General features: G+C 35.3%; 3 protein-coding genes across 3 annotated transcripts; 2 read left to right on the top strand and 1 right to left on the bottom strand.

Annotated features, from left to right (window-relative positions):
- Positions 1-1,042: 1,042 nt before the first annotated feature.
- On the top strand, positions 1,043-2,090 carry LOC132298646 (germin-like protein subfamily 1 member 13). Its single transcript, XM_059795044.1, has 2 exons — positions 1,043-1,224; positions 1,352-2,090. Exons 1-2 carry the CDS (start codon positions 1,095-1,097, stop codon positions 1,900-1,902), a joined length of 681 nt encoding a protein of 226 aa, XP_059651027.1. The 5' UTR covers positions 1,043-1,094; the 3' UTR covers positions 1,903-2,090.
- A 3,035-nt stretch (positions 2,091-5,125) lies between these two features.
- On the top strand, positions 5,126-6,180 carry LOC132298645 (putative germin-like protein 2-1). The gene is made up of 2 exons (XM_059795043.1): positions 5,126-5,267; positions 5,407-6,180. The coding sequence occupies exons 1-2, from the start codon at positions 5,147-5,149 to the stop codon at positions 5,955-5,957; spliced, it is 672 nt and encodes a 223-aa protein (XP_059651026.1). The 5' UTR covers positions 5,126-5,146; the 3' UTR covers positions 5,958-6,180.
- Positions 6,181-7,397: 1,217 nt separating this feature from the next.
- On the bottom strand, positions 7,398-15,592 carry LOC132298644 (polyamine oxidase 1-like). The gene is made up of 10 exons (XM_059795042.1): positions 15,427-15,592; positions 15,083-15,332; positions 14,721-14,843; positions 14,182-14,243; positions 13,817-13,971; positions 11,400-11,543; positions 9,830-9,979; positions 8,353-8,607; positions 8,143-8,224; positions 7,398-8,038 (listed from the first exon to the last, which is right to left on the bottom strand). The coding sequence occupies exons 1-10, from the start codon at positions 15,476-15,478 to the stop codon at positions 7,827-7,829; spliced, it is 1,485 nt and encodes a 494-aa protein (XP_059651025.1). The 5' UTR covers positions 15,479-15,592; the 3' UTR covers positions 7,398-7,826.
- Positions 15,593-17,743: the final 2,151 nt, after the last annotated feature.

Raw genomic sequence — 17,743 nt, 5'->3', positions numbered from 1 at the left:
ATCTAAACATTAAATATGAGTTAGCACATTTCAACTTCAACACAGTACAAATATGACAACTTAGCCGATATTAAATTAACCACAACTTACTTATACATAAAATACTAAGAAACATAAATATAAGTAGTTGATTAGACAAGTCTTCCGATTAAGCCACGTAAGCATCTATAATTTGCTGACATGGCTGTCATCAAATTGTTATTTTACATCCGTAACTATGAAATGATGTACAAAAACCAAGGAAGGTTAGCTGCCCCCTAAAAGTGTTTTTTAATTTAAAGAGTCCACTGAGATATGGTGGAGAGGGAGGGAGGCAAGTGTAACAATGAGAACGTATGACTATATATTGATTACCTTAGTCAGTCAGATTTGTTCAAATTTACCAATTACGTAATCTCGTAAAAGAGTGGCATTGATAAAATGATAAAGTAATTCTATCATGATATGGAGGTGAGGGGTTAAAATTGAAAACAGCTTTTATAAGGAGATAAAACTATTTACGTCCAACCATCCTCAAATATTACAATTACGAGAGTTTCGTACGTACATTGAACTGTCCGAGGTGCAGCCTTATCACCTAAATACACATGGAAAATGTGTATGGCTTGCCGCCTTTGGTTTATTTTGAATCTATGTGCGACTTTGGTACACCTGAGCAATGTCTAGAAATTAGGCAGCATATGCAAATACTATGATGCAGCTAAATATATTAAAATAAGCAATCCACCCTTTTTGAAAAGATATACATATGAGAGAAGGAACAGGAAGGATAAGCTAGGATATGAAAAATGACCACTTCAATATCTTCATTAGTTGAAGTGGTCATCGTTGATGTCTTTAATAGATAAATATGTCCATGTAAGCTGAGGAAAATAAATCAGAAGTGGCAATGATGGTTGTTGAAGAACAATTCCTACTAGAAATAGAAAAAAAGGCTGACCATTGAAAACATAGGGAAGCACATTGACTAATTCAAGTACTCACTATCTATAAATAGCAACCTTTCCCCTGCTACATTTTCTCACCTTTCACTAAAGCAAATCTTACAAAAAACAGCAACTATAGTGTGTGTGTGTGTGTGTGATTGCTTAACCATGATTAAGATGAACTTTCACTTCCTTTTAGCCACAACCATCTTGGCTTTTGCTTTGTCACTTGTCTATGCCTCTGATCCTAGTCCTCTGCAGGACTTCTGTGTTGCTCTTGATGATCCCAAGTCTGCTGGTATATGCTCTCTCTCTCTCTCTCCTTAGTTTGTCATTGTTTTTTGGTCATTTGTGTTTGTATTGTTTGTGACAATCTTTATTATTATATAGCTTAATATAACACCTATATAATCCTTTGGGTGCAGTGTTTGTGAATGGGAAGTTCTGCAAGGACCCAAAGCTTGCCAAAGCCAATGATTTCTTCTTCTCAGGGCTCAACATTCCTAGAAACACATCGAATCCAGTTGGTTCCACTGTCACTCCTGTAAATGTTGCTCAAATACCGGGACTCAACACTCTCGGTATATCTTTAGTACGCATTGACTATGCACCTAAAGGCCTCAACCCACCTCACACGCACCCACGCGCTACTGAAATCCTTGTTGTCTTGGAGGGTACTCTCTATGTTGGATTTGTCACCTCCAATCCTGACAACCGTCTCTTCACTAAGACACTATACCCTGGAGATGTTTTCGTGTTCCCGGAGGGGCTAATTCACTTCCAATTCAATGTGGGAAAGAAGAAGGCAGTGGCATTTGCTGGACTGAGCAGCCAAAATCCAGGGGTTATCACCATTGCAAACGCGGTGTTTGGGTCGAACCCAAAGATTTCTGCTGATGTTCTAACCAAGGCTTTCCAGGTTGACAAGAAGGTGGTTAACTATCTTCAAGCACAGTTCTGGTGGGACAACAATTAGAAAACTTATGGGCATTTCTACAAGAAGAAAAAGCAAATTTTCTTTTAGTTAAAAATAAGTAGATGTCATGTCATCTTCTGTTCCTAAATATTTCGATAGCATAAATAAGTGGGCTTGTTATGTACTTCTCATTTGTTACAAAGGTTTTCTCATAGTATGATCTTTTTTATTATTATTACAGTAATAAACACCCCATCTTCTCTTTTCAACACACACACACTCATTAAAAAGTAAATAATGCTATAACAACACTGAGAAGAACAGTTTAACCAAAAAAAAAAAAAAAACACTGAGAAGAACAGAGTGCAGTGATATGTAAATTTGAGATGGATCCCCAAGCATTCAGATAATATTACTTGAACATTGACTTTAAATAGAGAGTGAATGTATGTACTGAAAAAGATATAACATTGCCACTTTTAACTTTTAAGATATGGATTGGATAAAGTATCTATAGTACTGCATTAAATTGAAACCAAAACCAGAAAGTATTTGGCCACACACCATATTGATCTTCCAAGGGATAGAAAATGATTGATCGCCCAGCTAGCCATGCAAATTAACTAAATCCATAAATTCTGGTGAAAATAAATAAATAAAATAGCTTTTCTTAATTCAAACTACGAAAAAGCATCTAATTAATATTGTTCAGAAATTTGCATCTTTCAGAAAAAATTCAGAAAAAAAAAAAAAAAAAAAAGGAAAAAAGTACCAATTCCCTATTCCATGTTATACTGCATCATTACTGCTATACTATGAAATAGTGGTTTTTTCTCGAAAGGAGGGAAAATAAATTCAGACCCTCAATGGCAAGGGACCCCTTCTACCATGTCTTTCTCTTGTACAATGTGCATGATGCTTCCCCTAACTGTCAAAAGAGGCAGAGGTGGCTTGTTGATTATCTGGGGTCATACCGAGTAGATGATTTTCTTGTGGACCAGTTTTTGTCATGTCTTGCTTCAATTGCCACAGAGCTAGCTTATGTAAGCATCCAAACTTCCAACATCAGAAACTCTTGTTTGGAACAGAAGATGAGAGAAGACTTGGCTTAGTTGGGACAAAGTGAGCAATGAAAACCAGATGGTGGGTTAGGGTTTAGTTATGTAGAGGTGTTCAACCTAGCACTACTGGCTAATCAAGATTGGTAGTTACTCAATGGGAAAATATTATGTCTAAAAGGGTGTTAAAGGGAAGATCGTTCCCAAATTCTTCCTTTCTAGAAGGGTTTAGTCCTTGTTGGGCTTGGAAAAGCATTCTTGAAGGAAAGGAAGTGTAGGATAAGGAATGATTGGAAGACAAGGTTAAGTAGCTTTCTTTTGATCATGAAGCCGAAAAGAATGTAAGCTGCACAGAGGGGTGACAAGTTAAACTTGTCATTACAACCCCCAACTTCAAATTTTTAGTGAGTACAGTTTAACATGCTGCAGAAAGCATGAGTGAGGAATCAAAATAATTATTTTCCAAGATTAACCTCATACTATGGAAGAAAGCCAAAGCTTTTATATGGAAATGCCAGAGTAACATTCTTCAAGAAGAATCTAGGATGAAGTCCCTATCTGCAAAATGGAGGAAGAGTATGTTGATCATCTGCTAACCAGATTTTTTTTCTAGACATTGACAGGGATATAGAATTTTACCAAAAAAAAAAATTAACTTTGTTAGAGGAAAGACTGAAAGAGGGTGACAGAAGACAAGAAGCAGTAAAGTCGAATAATACCCAACCAAAGTAATTCAGAAACTAGTCTTTCCGTTAACAAATACAATTTAAAACAAGTATGTTTTCCCCTAGATCTTTCTCTCCAATGAACAAACTTCATTTTATATGCCCAAAACAATTCCTTCAAATTCCATAACCTGGCATTTCCAAAAATGAAGCAGTAATGCACCCTTTTGAAGGTCTTCCATGTCATGCAACAAGGGCTCATTCTGTATTACAAACTATATCCATCAGGCAATAGGAGAAAGGTTCATCAACTGATTCATTTTAGTCATAAGATGGCCCCTATAAGCCCTCGCTTGCTATTACTAAGGAAGATTAATTTGTCTTTGAATATTACATGCTGAAGACCTGATACTCTTGAGTTATCTACACTATTAAAGCCTACTAACTTATTATGCACACTCCTCAATGCCTCTCCATTGAGAGGCTAGCTCTGTAGGAGCCCAACCTTTTTAGTTTTTGGTTCCCTGATATATTTTCTTTAGATTTGGAGAAAGATGTACTCCTGAAACAAAAGAATTTTCAGCCCACAAACGTGGAGGAGGAAGGTACGCCGGCCCTCTACAGTGTTTAAAGTTTCAATGAAGGGATGGAGGCAATTGCAACTTATTAGAAGAGATGAATAAATATTGATTACCTCACCTTCTTTGATTGTTTAATCAGTCAGACTTGTCAAATTTTATCAACCACATTAAGGTGCAGGCCTCATCACCCAAATACAAGGAGATTATTTACGGCTTGGCCTTCTCTGGTTGAGTCTACGCGGGACTTTGGCACACCTGAGCAAAGTCTTCAAATCAGCCAGCACATGCAAACACTGCGATGCATTTAAATCTTACATGAGCAATTCAACATCTACGAAAAAATACACATGTAAGAGAAGAGGAATTAAGGATAAGCTACGACATGAAAAATGACCACTTCAATGTGTTGATTAGTTGAACTGATCGTTGTTCAAGTCTTCAGAGATAACTATGTCAATGTAAAGCTGAGGAAAAATAATTGAGAAGTGGGCTGTGATAGTTGTTGAAGAACAATTCCTCATCAACCAAATACACTGAAATTTTTATGGCTTGAACTTCTTTGGTTTATTTTGTGTCCACCTGACTTGACTTTCACACACCTGAGCAAAGTCTTCAATTCAACCAGCATACGCAAACACTATGATGCAGCTAAATCTTAAATGACCAATTCAACATCCATGAAAAATATATACATACAAGAGAAGAAAAGGATAAATTAGGATATGAAAATGACCACTTCAATGTGTTGTTCAAGTATTCAACTGATAGATATGTTGATGTAAAGCTGAGGAAAAATGAATGAGAAGTGGGTGATAGTTGTTGAAGAACAATTCCTTCTTGAAATAGAAAAAGAGGCTAACCATTGAACACATAGGGAAGCACATTGACTAATTCAAGGACATTCTTTCTATAAATAGCCACCTTAGCTTGCTAGATTTTCTCATCTCTCACCCAAGCATTCTTGCAAAGAATAGTCCACTTTACTCCAAATAGTATCAAGATGGGCATTCACTTCCTTTTAGCCACATCCATCTTGGCTTTTGCATTCTCGCTTGCCTCTGCCTCTGATCCAAGCCCTCTGCAGGACTTCTGTGTCGCCGTTAACGATTCCAAGTCTGCAGGCACATGCTCTCTCTCATGCTTTATCTTCCTTATATTTGTCTTTCAATCTCACATTTGTACCTTTTTTTTTTTTTTTTTTTTTTTTTTTTTTTTTTTTTTTTTTTGCCTCAATATAACATTCCATTGCTTTGGCTGCAGTGTTTGTGAATGGGAAGGTATGCAATGACCCAAAGCTAGCCACAGCCAATGATTTTTTCTACTCAGGGCTCAATATTCCTAGAAATACATCGAATCCAGTTGGTTCAATTGTGACTCCTGTAAATGTTGCTCAAATACCAGGACTCAACACTCTTGGTATATCCTTAGTACGCGTTGACTTTGCGCCTAAAGGCCTCAACCCACCCCACACGCATCCACGCGCTACTGAAATCCTTGTTGTCTTGGAGGGCACTCTCTATGTCGGCTTTGTCACTTCCAATCCTGAAAATCGTCTCTTCACTAAGACCCTATACCCTGGAGATGTTTTTGTGTTCCCTGTGGGGCTAATTCACTTCCAATTCAATGTGGGGAAGACCAAGGCAGTGGCATTTGCTGGACTGAGCAGCCAAAATCCTGGGGTTATCACCATTGCAAATGCGGTGTTTGGATCGAACCCAAAGATTTCTGCTGATGTTCTTACCAAGGCATTCCAGGTTGACAAGAATGTGGTGGACTATCTCCAAGGACAGTTCTGGTGGGACAACAATTAGAAAAGTTATAGCCAATTCTACAACAATAACAAAGGAAACCCCATGAATGATTCTTTTTTCTTTTTGTTAAAAATAAGCAGATGTCATGTAGTGCTCCTAATCATACTTAATTCAATACAATAAATAAGTGGGGTTTTTTTTTTTTTTTGTACTTCTCAATTCTCATTAGTTACAAAGGTTTTCTAATTATTTAATTGTTTGGGCATTCACTTGGAGGCCTCATTTTGCTCTGAATTGGCATTGAAGATATAATATTACCACCTTAAAATATGGATTGGATAAAGTATAGTACTTTATTACATTGAAATAAACCTAGACCAGAAAAGTATTTCATTTGCCAAGGGTAGAGAATGGTTTATGCCCCAGCCATCATAGTTAATTAAATTCAGACTTACATGCAGGAAAAGAAGAAGTAACACCAGATTAGTTCAAACTGAGTATAGACCATCCAATATTGTATAAAATACTTCATTTAGAAAACTGAAGATTTCTAACTGCTTGTTCAAATCATTTAACTAACATCATACCACAGAAGTTACTACCTTTGACTATTTGAATTCAAAGTACGGACAGACTGATAATTAAAAAGGAAAAAAAAAAAAAGAAGCAGAAGTCACTGCAGAGTGTTTTAATAAAACATAAAGTGAGAGTATGAATTTTCATAAGCAAGTTAAGTGACTTTGACAAGGAATATCCTCAGATGAGTTCAGATCAACTGGAGGTTATATTTTTCCTTCCCTTAAACAATAGTCATGGGTAGTTGTTTGCATTCCAAGGTTAAAAAGGGTAATCTAGGAAATGAAAAACTATATAATAATCTAGGAAATGAAATATTCAAATCAATAATCAGTTAGTATGTTCATGACAATCTTAGCATTATCACAAAAGTATCAAAAACAATTCTATTAAATTGGTATTCACACTAGAAAACTAAGTTCTCCTATCAGAAGTTCACTATACTACATTCTTAGAAAGTTTATTCTCCCTAAATTTTAGTCATTTCTTATGTTTTATCATTACTACTATAATCAGCCCTGCCTTGTTCTGGCTTTAGATTTCTCTCTATTTCATGAAATGTCTAAATTGGCCCTAACACTTCAAGTTCTACAAGGAAGAGCTGTGAGGTAGTGTTTCCTTAAGAAGCAAAGTTTTTGCTAAATGAAAAGAAAGTGCAAAAAAACAGTTAAATACCATTTTCCTGTCACCTCCCCATTTCTCTCTCTACTCCCTCTTCTCACCTCTATATGAGTTGTGAAAACATAATACTTCTACATTTAGCCTCAAATCAAATTACTTCGGTCGTTCTTATCGGTTCAGTTCATTGGAGGAGAAGGTTGTAGTGTGGAAAACTTGGAAACTTGTATTACTAAAGCAGTTAAAGTTTCTTTAAGAAGTGAATACATGCTCAGAAGCTCAAATCATCAAAAGCTAAAGGGACAATAAGCTTTATTAGAGGAAAGATTGTAGGAAAATGGCAGAAGACAAGAACCAATACTGGTGAATAGTACCAGAATGACATAATTTTGAAACTAAAATGATGTAATTCAGAAACTAACTTACAATATCCTATAAATACAATTAAAATATCATGTTTTCCCTCTCATCTTCTTTCTCCAATGAAGAACCTTTGATGTATGCATAAAACAATTCCTTCAAAACTCCATAACCCTAGCATATCCATATAGATAGCAGCTATTTCATGATGTCCATGCACCCCTGTGCAGGTCTTTCATGTAATGCATCGGCATCTCCTTTTATTCTGCTTTCCGGATTCAAGGGCTCAATCTGTATTCTATCCATCAGGAAATCATATTCATCAGTAACATTCTACTCATTGTCGAAGAAGGGGTCATCAACCGGTCCATTGAATCATAAGATGGCCTCTGGAAGCCCGCGCTTGCTACTACTATGGAAAAGTTGTCTAGGAATCTCACATTTGTGGAGACCTGATACCGCATCAGGCTGGGACAACGTTAACGAGCCAGTCAATGCTAGCAAGGGCTCTAATAAAAAATTTTGACTCCCACTTTTTCTCTCCTCTTTCCTCATTTCTTCTAATAATGCTTTGCCGGTATCTATGCCTGCTTGAATTGATCAAGAACAAAGCATGACATGAGAAGCGATATAATAAGTCATTTAATCAACGAGATTCATTTGTTATCCAGAATTACCATCAACCACTCACCTGCAAGGTATGCCCCATGGACATAGCCACTAAATCTTTCGCTTGTGTGTTCTCCAGTGAAGAAAATCTGTCCTACTGGCTCCTGATGAAACATAGTATAAAATAATAAATAGGTCCAATGTCAGACATATGAACAAAAACGAGCATATCACGTGAAACCAGTGAAAATAATTGTGAAATATGTATAGGATAAATGGATAATATGCACACCTTAATGTGATGAATAATTTGATTATTGAAATAGATAGGGTAATTGCTGTAGCTGCCGCGCTGGAACCGATTGCTCCACCAGCGTGGCACAAGTATATCAGTGGCATCAGGTATGTCATGCCCAAACATGTTCCTTAGCACCTCCATAGCTTCTTTCAAGGTTTCTTGATCTGACTGAGCTTCAACACGTTTAGATTCTCCATTTGTCAATGTTACAACCAGAACATTGGACCCTGGGTAAGCATTCTCCAAGTGCTGTTGACATAACAGAAGACCAATGCGACCTTGGATCAATTTGGTGGTTAAGAATGATTAGATGATCCAATTAACTATCATATAAAAATGTAATGAATTATCAATCACTCTAGTTATAGTGTAATTAATAAGTCTAATTTTATTTTAATTAAATTAAAAACTGAAAACAAAAGAACCACAATATCCCACTGTCTAACAAGCCCACGTGAGGCGAAGAGTACATTCACTTAACGAAGCCAATGAATTAGTTTAAGATTTAATGAATTTGAAATAGATCAGTCTCTTCACAAGTAGTAGGAAGAGCGGCGGGGGGAAACCAAAAACAAAGACTGAAAATTGACATAAGTATTAACTTTATGGTACAACTACATTGCCAGATGTAAGAGAGTAACAGGACCAATCAAACGCTTCATAGAAAAACATATAATAATCACGAATCCAACAGACACAAATTATCTGCACAAGTATCAACTTCCTTCTTAATAATAATTGTATCTAACAAGATGAGGTCAGTGAACTTAAAAATGATTGACGGACCCTGGAGGGTGATTCTTGTAATTTGCATAGGGGCATAATTGTCATCTCAAAAACAAAGTGGCCGGCTTAGGTGATTCATTATTAAAACCATCAAGAGACTTTAAGATGATCAACCAAAGATAACATTCTATTAAGCATATGGAAATAATTACGCTGCAATACCCTATATGTGAAAATATGAGACAATATCAAGCCAAAAGCGTCATAAATTGTATGGTAGAAATCTCTTGATACATAAGAAAACAGAAATAACATTAATATGAAGTGAAGCAAGTTATGAAAATGTTATACTTATGTAGGAATTGGGAGGTGAAAAAAACTAAGACTTCATACATTTTTGGGTCTTCCGGAAGTTCGATTGATTGATTCTGCTTTCTATATGACTTGAAGGTTATTAGTGACTTATAATTGTTGAAGCATAATTTAAAAAATATTAATGATAACATTACCACAACACCAGCAAACAAAATTGAAACTGTTGTATTCTTATGAAATCCTAAAATGATATATGTGTTTTATGAACTAAAATCTAATGCAAAGAATAGTATGCAAATGCTATACACACGCAACTAATAATAAAATAAGACAGTTCAAGTTCCACTAAACAGCCAAACCAACCCAAATATGAAAAAAATAATAATAATAATAAGATGACGAATAGCATGCCATAATAAATTATATGAACCTGCCAGAATGTGTAGTAGCCTCTCCGCTCGTCGGCATAAATGAAGAACTCTTTCTCAGGCCCACACGGCCAGAACTTATAAGGAAACTTCAGGAAGATCTTTGTGTACACCATCACATCACATTTCTCGATGGCCTCCATTTTCCACCTCTGTTATAATTTTTTAGTCCAATTTGTTAATATTTAGTCCAAAAGAGTATATAATAAGAGCATGAAATGGGAAGTTCACATCTGCAAAAGTATCTTAGGTAGAGGGACCACAAACAAACAACCAAACATGTCAAAGAATCAACATATATTTTTCATTTTAAAACTCAATTGCTGAGTAAGCAACCAAACAGATCAAATAAACAATATATATATTCCATTTTAAAACTCAAATGTTGAGCAAGTCACGGGCAATCTGCCTAAACCCATTATCTTTAGATGCAATACATGTGCACTGGTTCTAAGTTCTAACTACCTACCAAGAATACCTTGGCCCAAAATTAGGTCCCCATAATAATCCAAAAATGCCTGATTTGATTTCTTTTTCAATCAAGATCTTCAAAATTTAGCTATACAACTGTGAAGAATGAAGATGCATTGGGTTATAATCACCCAATTATTCATGTCACATGATCATTGCATACCGTTGCATATGATTTTTACATTCAGGACCAGATACCTTCACATGTATACATTTCATTTACTTATCATTGTACTTCCAATAATAATTTTGCAGCATCATTAATTTGTCACTACTAACTGTTTTACAAGGCACTCAAAAAATTATTTCGCGAATTCAGAACATGTAGTGGAGAGCAGTACCTATCCCTTTGTAGAACCAGTAGACAAGACTGGAATCATGCACACTTACAAGCTACAACTACAAAGTTCCTTGCACTCTCATGCTATATCAATATTACAGAAAAATTGATATATACTTCTGCTCAGTCCAGAATTACATATTGCATGTATCATATGTCAACCCAATTCAGTTACTTCCAGAAAATCAAAATTCAAAATTAGGGCATTTTCTAACATTCATGAGATTTGACATCATTTCATTGAAGTTTAATGATTAAATTAACCGGTTAAAATAATTTTCAAAAAATTTGATTAACTCAGCAGAATCCATAACCCGATTTTTATACCATGTCCATACACTTGTCTTATGGACTGCAAAGTGAAACCCATCAGTGAATCGGTGGGTTAGAATACTGTGGATTGTGTAATCCATTGTTATGCTTATAAAAGACAACTTGACAAGTGACAACTCAAGTCTTTGTCATCAGCCAGTTAACACAAATTAGTGCAATGCATAACCAGACTCTTCAACCTAATGTTATTAAATATTTGGAGTAAGAATCTACACAACAATATCATAGATGTACAACTTGGGTACTCCCACCTGTTGGGACCCATATCCTAGCCCTGAATCCACACGTTCCATTCCGGTTTAAACAATGAGGTATGCCAGTAGGCCACATCATGAAATCAAGAGGCACTTAGTGTAAATACTGGTGGCTTCCACATTAGATATATACCAAGAAAGCATATAGATGGGATAAAGAAAGAGGATACGTACGGGTAAGGGTGGTCTGAAGGAGATGAGGTTGCTTTGGAGGACACCGATGCTAACAGACAAAATCACGTAATTGGCTTCATAAACACAACCATCTTCTGTTGTAACCGCAACACCGTTTTTAGTGTGTTTTAATTCCTGAACAACCTGCCCCAATTCCATAAGAGAATCATAATTGTTACAAATATATATATACACATATGAATACATATGCGGGTGAAGATTAAAAAAACATAAGCCGAGGCAAACAACCATCCACATAAGATTATGAACAATCAAACCAAGAACTTTATGAAATAAAGCCAAATTTTGTTCCACAATTTGAGATATGGGAATGGATGACATTATTGTAGACTCTAAGCAGATTTTTCCAGGTACTCATCTCTCATTTATGGAAGTTACTAGAATTTCAAAATGAATTAGGGTGCAAGTGTTGAACACCAATTTCATTTCAAAGGGCTTAAATTTCTGATTTCTTGGAACAATTGGGGAAAGGTTTTACCTTTAAAGTAATATTACCATTTACAAGTGTTACGACAAATGCAGCGAATCCAAGAAATACAACAGAAAAGTAAGCACACCATAAACAAAAAACACAAAGATTCGGCAAAGCCTATGTCCACATTGAAGATCCAGCAAAAGTTTTCACTATGCGTAAAATAGGAGATTACAAGTTTCAGTTCCAAACCCTAGCTCTCGCTCTCACTCTCTTTTCTGCGATTATCAGTGTCTCAATAATCCCACTCCAAAATCAAATTTTGGGTCACAACATCACAACAAGATAATGCATAACTATGCTAATGATCAGTCGAACTGTACATAACATTATTTACTTATAAAGATATTAAAAATTAAAATTAAAAAAATAAAAAGAAAAGGAAAAGAAAAGCAATGTTGCTTTAGCAATAACCACATATAACTAAGAAAATGATGAGGTGCTTTTACTTTTTTCTAATATTGAGTTGATATCTGATATGACTACATAATTAAAGCATCATTTAACATAGACACAGAAAGTATCGTTGTCAATATCCACACTATGCATGATAGTGGAAGTTGGGACCTTTATACTGGTGCAGTGAATAGTGAAGGGACTTAGTGCTGAAAGATCTTAGAAGTTCATGTAAGTGGTAATCAAAGAGGTGATTTTTCAAATCATAACTTTATATAGGTGTCATCATCAACTCATATTGATATCATCATTCTTATTATCAAAGAGACAAAGACCCACCAACAAAGCACTTTCCAATTTGCAGTTGCAAATATAGATATCATCTTTCTTATCAGAGAACTGTTATTGAGTTGAATCCTTATCATTTTACTGTTAAGGAGATAGTTTCAAGAAATATACTGAAAATAATATAATAGTAAAAATCATTACTTGGTCTAACTTGCAAGGGTCACTTAGAGAGATAGACAAAGTTTTTGACATTATTTCGTATCAAGGAACGGCAATTCTGACCTGCTAATCATTCTCATGCTGGAAAACACTCAAATACACCTTTTAACTTCATTCCATTACAGGATAAACATTTTCTTTTTGTGTCTTGTTACATTAACTTCAGGCTTCTCAAGTTTCCCCATTCAAACCTCAGGAAAAATTTGAAATTTGTTTGAGGAAACCCCATTTTGAAAGAAGTGGGTAAATCCAAATATCACAAGTGCACCAGTTCCACCTTGTTGCATTGAGGGCTGGAAACGCTTCCGGGTTTGGTTCAGTAATTTTTCTTCCTTAACCTTTCCTCTTCATTTTATCATAGTTTTTCAACATAGTCAATTAATGCCACTATAGGTTGCTTCTCATAAATATTTTAACATGTCAATTTCACATTTCTCCACAGCCACACATTTCCTCTTCAATTTATCATAGTTTTCTCAACATAGTCAATTAATTCTAATATAGGACGCTACTCATTAATATTTTAACATGTCTATGTCACATTTTTCCACAACAAATTAATAATAAAAATTATAGTGAAGACCAAAACCTCATAACTATTAGAACGAAAGTCCATTTACCAACCTAGACACCAATATTGAAATACTCTTTTCCATAGAGGATCAATAAAAAAAAAAAAAAAAAAAAATTAGAATCCAGGAGAAGGTTGACCACAACCAGGAATCTATATCTAAACATCTATTGATAAAACAATAATATAAGATATATAAACTTTAAATACACAAAAAGTGAACATCTTTTTGATCCTTATCTCAATCTCAAAAGCAAAGAAAAAGAAGATTGCATGCATACAAGCACAGTATGGGACATTTCGCAATCGTTCCTTTTTCTCTTTTTAACCATATGCATTACCCTTTGTTTTCATTTGATGAATGGCTTATAAAGAAACAAAATAGGCAAATCAAATTGTACGATAATAGATAAATCACATACAAATACAAATGAGAAAAGATTTTTTCACCTTGTTGAGCTGCAAACGACTATCTGCAATTTCACCCTCCGAATTAAAAAGAAATGTTTCGGCAATTTTATACAGCAAGTACTCATACCCTCTTTCATCAGCAATTAAAAACTCCTGCTCTCCAAGGTCTGTAAAAGTTGATATTGGTACAGCCTCTGTACAGAAAACCCAATTCTCAGTTTACATTCCACGTAACCATAAAACACGTTTTGCTGAGAAAATGTGGAAAATACGAAGAAATTAAAACTCATATGCAAAATACAAAACATAACATTCACATTTTTATTTTGTTTTGCTTTCCTTCAGCTTTCTATCAACCAAACAGATGATTACATAAAAAGTACGCTAAAGGGAGTTCAACTGACCTGCCATTTCAAAGTCATGGAGGATGAAGTCAATAGCAAGCTCTATAGGTGTTTTGGGAGTACTGTAACAAGAAGAAAGTTGTATGAGAGAGCAAAGGGGATAAGTAATACCTTGTTTGGCAACTTTTTGTTCGTGTTTTTATTGCCAAATCGATTAAAAGTTCCAAAAGCACTTTGGTATTGGCCATCTGATTAATAAATAAAATGGAGATTGCTATTGCATCGTAACGTAACAACTAAATAAAAAAGCTATTGCATAAGCAATCTAATATTACATAAGCATTTAAAATTATTCCGAAGTGAATTTGTTAGTTGTTGTTTGAGTTGTTGCATAAGTGACTATGGCATGGGATCTTGGTTGTATTGCATAATAGATGTAGGGATTTTTTAATTATTATTTTACAACCTGCCAATTTTATTTACTGTTTTTTTTGAAAAAAAATGTTGAAACATTTTGAAATAAATCACGACAACAAAAACACTGTTTTTGATTTTTGAGCAAAAGACAAACGAGACTTGAGAGGGTGAGAGAGATTTACGAGAGCGGTTCTGAAAGTTTGGCCAAATCAGCCTCGTGGTTAGCCACTTGGTTCCTCAGAATGGCCGAGTCCACAGCCTTCTTGTAGGAGTCGGCGGCGATTCCACTCGGAAAAATCTTCCCGCTGAAAGAGGACGAGTTATATAGATTATCAGTGTCACCCACGGTGTAATCTAGAAAAAAGGTAATACAAATCCCAAGGTTCGAACCGGGTGATGCTAAAATACGCCGGCGCAAAACACTTAACCACCGTTCTGAAGCGCCAAGGGCGTAAGTTAGCCAAAACGGATATAAAAATTCTAAACTTCACAGTTCGTAGTTAGGCATACGCATATACACATATTTATATATATAGATGCTAACCTCCGATCGTAAATGTTGTAGCGGGCATTGCTATAGTCGGAAAAACACGTACGGAGGCCCGAGTCAAGAGCGAGTTGCCAGACCGGGTTGGACTCTTTGCCGCCGACTCCGACGATCCAACCAGCTCCGAGTTCGACGGGCACGCCTCCGAATTGTTCTTTCCGAATCCTTCCACCGATTCGATCCGACGCCTCCAGGATCAGTATATCATCGACGCCGTTCTCCACCAACACCTTCGCCGCCGATATACCTTATATATATACACATATATAACAAAAAGTGTGTGAGATTTAGAGTTTGAAATTAAAGAAACAATTGTAGAGTAGATGAAACTTGCGAGGCACCTGAAACACCAGCTCCGACGATGATCACGGAAGAGCAAGTTGGAAATTCCATTATGTTGTATAAAGTTTTAGATAGAGAGAGAGTGTGTGTTGTGTGTTTTTGTGGTGTGATGTTTCGTTGCAAAAGCGGGAGTCCGGTTTATATAGTAGTTTCTTTCCAGCTTTGCTCTCTCTGAACACTACTAGTTTCTCTCTCTAATTTGACGTGCTGAAAGTGGGTTTATAACATGGAATGGCACTTGAAGTAAATTTCTCCCTATTCAGTTTCAAAAGTGACTCAACCATGTAATATTTCATTCGAATTTGGATGATGATCTGGAGTAACAAGGTTTGACGAATCTAACTTGTGTGTGGAGCTCACATAATTATGATGTCAATTTTTTAAAATTTTTTATTATGTAAAAAAAAAAATTATATTGGACCATTGAACTTATTAATCTCTTCAAATTTTATTTGTGACCACATTCGCGAAATTTTTTTTCATGGAGAATTTGTTAGTGTTCTATGAGACCCGACATCTCTGATGACTTAGTTATTAGAGTGCCTACCTCTTTCAAAAAAAATAAAAGACCCCAACACAGTCAACACTACCACCACGAAAAAAATTCCCTATCAATGGACAAGTGATTATATAAAACACAGTAAAGTAAACATTATTGACACTCAAAATATACAATAATTTTTCATACCAAAGTAGAGGAGTTACCAATAACCGATAACACTTTGGTAAGTACCAAAATGACAAGCTAATTATGGTTTATTCAATGACTTTATTAATACAATTGTTTTAAAGAATAATGTTATTCCTTTCGTCTCATATTTTTCGTCTCATAAAAAGTGTCATGTTCTCCAAACATGATATTTTTTATAAGACAAAATCAAATCGATAATAATACATTGAGTGCAGGTAAAAGAAGGTGGAATGTTGGATCCTTTTAGAGAAGTTATAGGGTTTTTTTTTTGTTTTTTCGAATGAGAATCTGTCATTTTATATTAATATATGACACCTAGACCGTCCATGACGTGAAGTGAGACGTAAACATACTTCTAGGTGATCAAATGACCACAACCAAGTCACCGAATGCATTAAAGTGGGAGTTACGTAGATGTTACTTTAATACATCCAATGGACTATGAATATACTCGATTGGCCTAATGTCTGCCGTCATTGCCGTTTTGGCTCATTTGAATGACATCAATTCACAAATGTTTTTAGTAGCATGAGATCCATGAGTAACTGGAATAAATAATCGGAGTATATTTCAACAATGTCCACTTGCAATTAAGTAATTTATAGTAGTATTAGTTAATCAGAGTGAGTAGCACAAATCCTTGATGTGTTAGAGCTCAAATTATATATTGATATCATTACCAGAAATTTATGAATTTAAATAATCTGTTATGGCAAACGCAACGAATCCAAATTGAATTAAGAATCACTACAGAAAATTAAACACGCCACACAAATTACATAAAGATTTATATGTAATTCAGCAATAGCCTACACCCATGATTCGGATTCGGCAAAAAACTAATATCGGACTACAAAAAAAATGCCCTTATATATCGGACTACAAAAAACTAATTAAGGTCCACGGCCCTTGAATAAAAAATGGGTCAAAAAATTTTCTTAGGACCAAGCCCCGAGACCCCCAAAGCTTTGGTGGAATTGGGCCCACACAAAGCTCATCCAACGGATTGTCGGGTCATAAACAGGTCGTAACGCGACCCGACACCAATTTCGGGTCACAATATCACATTTTCATATAAAATCATATATATTTTTTTAACATTAATTTGGGAGAATTGAGTTGCAATGACCTGAATAAAGAATATTTTTTAAAAAAATACTTTTACGTGTTAGCGATTGTTTATTATGTCAAGGGATAAATCTGTGTGTTGTAATTTTTTTTCAAACAGTTATTTTTATATACAAAGAAAAAAGTTTAAATTTGTCAAATACAGGAACTTGCATCTAAGCATAAAAAAGCTCGAAAAAAATGGTCACACCAATCATTTAGATGGTAAATTCTATCAATAATGATGATAGAATTTACCAACGATTCCGGTGTTTCCAGCGTCACTCTATTAGATAGGCCGCCTTACTTAAAAGGCAAGAACTAAATCCAAAAGGCAAGTGTATTAAAATGCCTCTAGTGGTGATGAGATTGCAAGTACTTAGCCCTACCACAAGCTAGAAAAAGAGAGTTGATGTGGCCTTCACTTACTTGCCTTTTCAAACACAAAGGTAGCTTTCATTTGTGCACCATCTCTTCTATTATTGGCATGTTTGGAGGTGTTAAAATAGAAAGATTTA

Source organism: Cornus florida, unplaced genomic scaffold (assembly GCF_030987335.1).
Source record: "Cornus florida cultivar Cherokee Brave unplaced genomic scaffold, ASM3098733v1 CherokeeBrave_3.0.0_Hap2_Chr03, whole genome shotgun sequence".
In the NCBI taxonomy this organism is placed as follows: domain Eukaryota; kingdom Viridiplantae; phylum Streptophyta; class Magnoliopsida; order Cornales; family Cornaceae; genus Cornus; species Cornus florida.
The sequence above is the reverse complement of the archived record's forward strand: the minus strand, read 5'-3'. Positions and strand labels throughout refer to the sequence as shown.

Excerpts from the sequence above, each read along its gene's own strand:
- LOC132298644 (XM_059795042.1), bottom strand. The coding sequence starts at position 15,478 with ATGGAATTTCCAACTTGCTCTTCCGTGATCATCGTCGGAGCTGGTGTT. Across the intron at positions 14,244-14,720 it reads AAACTTTCAGAACCGCTCTC|TACTCCCAAAACACCTATAG; the intron begins GTAAATCTCTCT and ends TTCTTGTTACAG. Across the intron at positions 8,608-9,829 it reads GCTACTACACATTCTGGCAG|CACTTGGAGAATGCTTACCC; the intron begins GTTCATATAATT and ends TTATGTCAACAG.
- LOC132298646 (XM_059795044.1), top strand. The coding sequence starts at position 1,095 with ATGATTAAGATGAACTTTCACTTCCTTTTAGCCACAACCATCTTGGCT. Across the intron at positions 1,225-1,351 it reads TGATGATCCCAAGTCTGCTG|TGTTTGTGAATGGGAAGTTC; the intron begins GTATATGCTCTC and ends CTTTGGGTGCAG.
- LOC132298645 (XM_059795043.1), top strand. The coding sequence starts at position 5,147 with ATGGGCATTCACTTCCTTTTAGCCACATCCATCTTGGCTTTTGCATTC. Across the intron at positions 5,268-5,406 it reads TAACGATTCCAAGTCTGCAG|TGTTTGTGAATGGGAAGGTA; the intron begins GCACATGCTCTC and ends CTTTGGCTGCAG.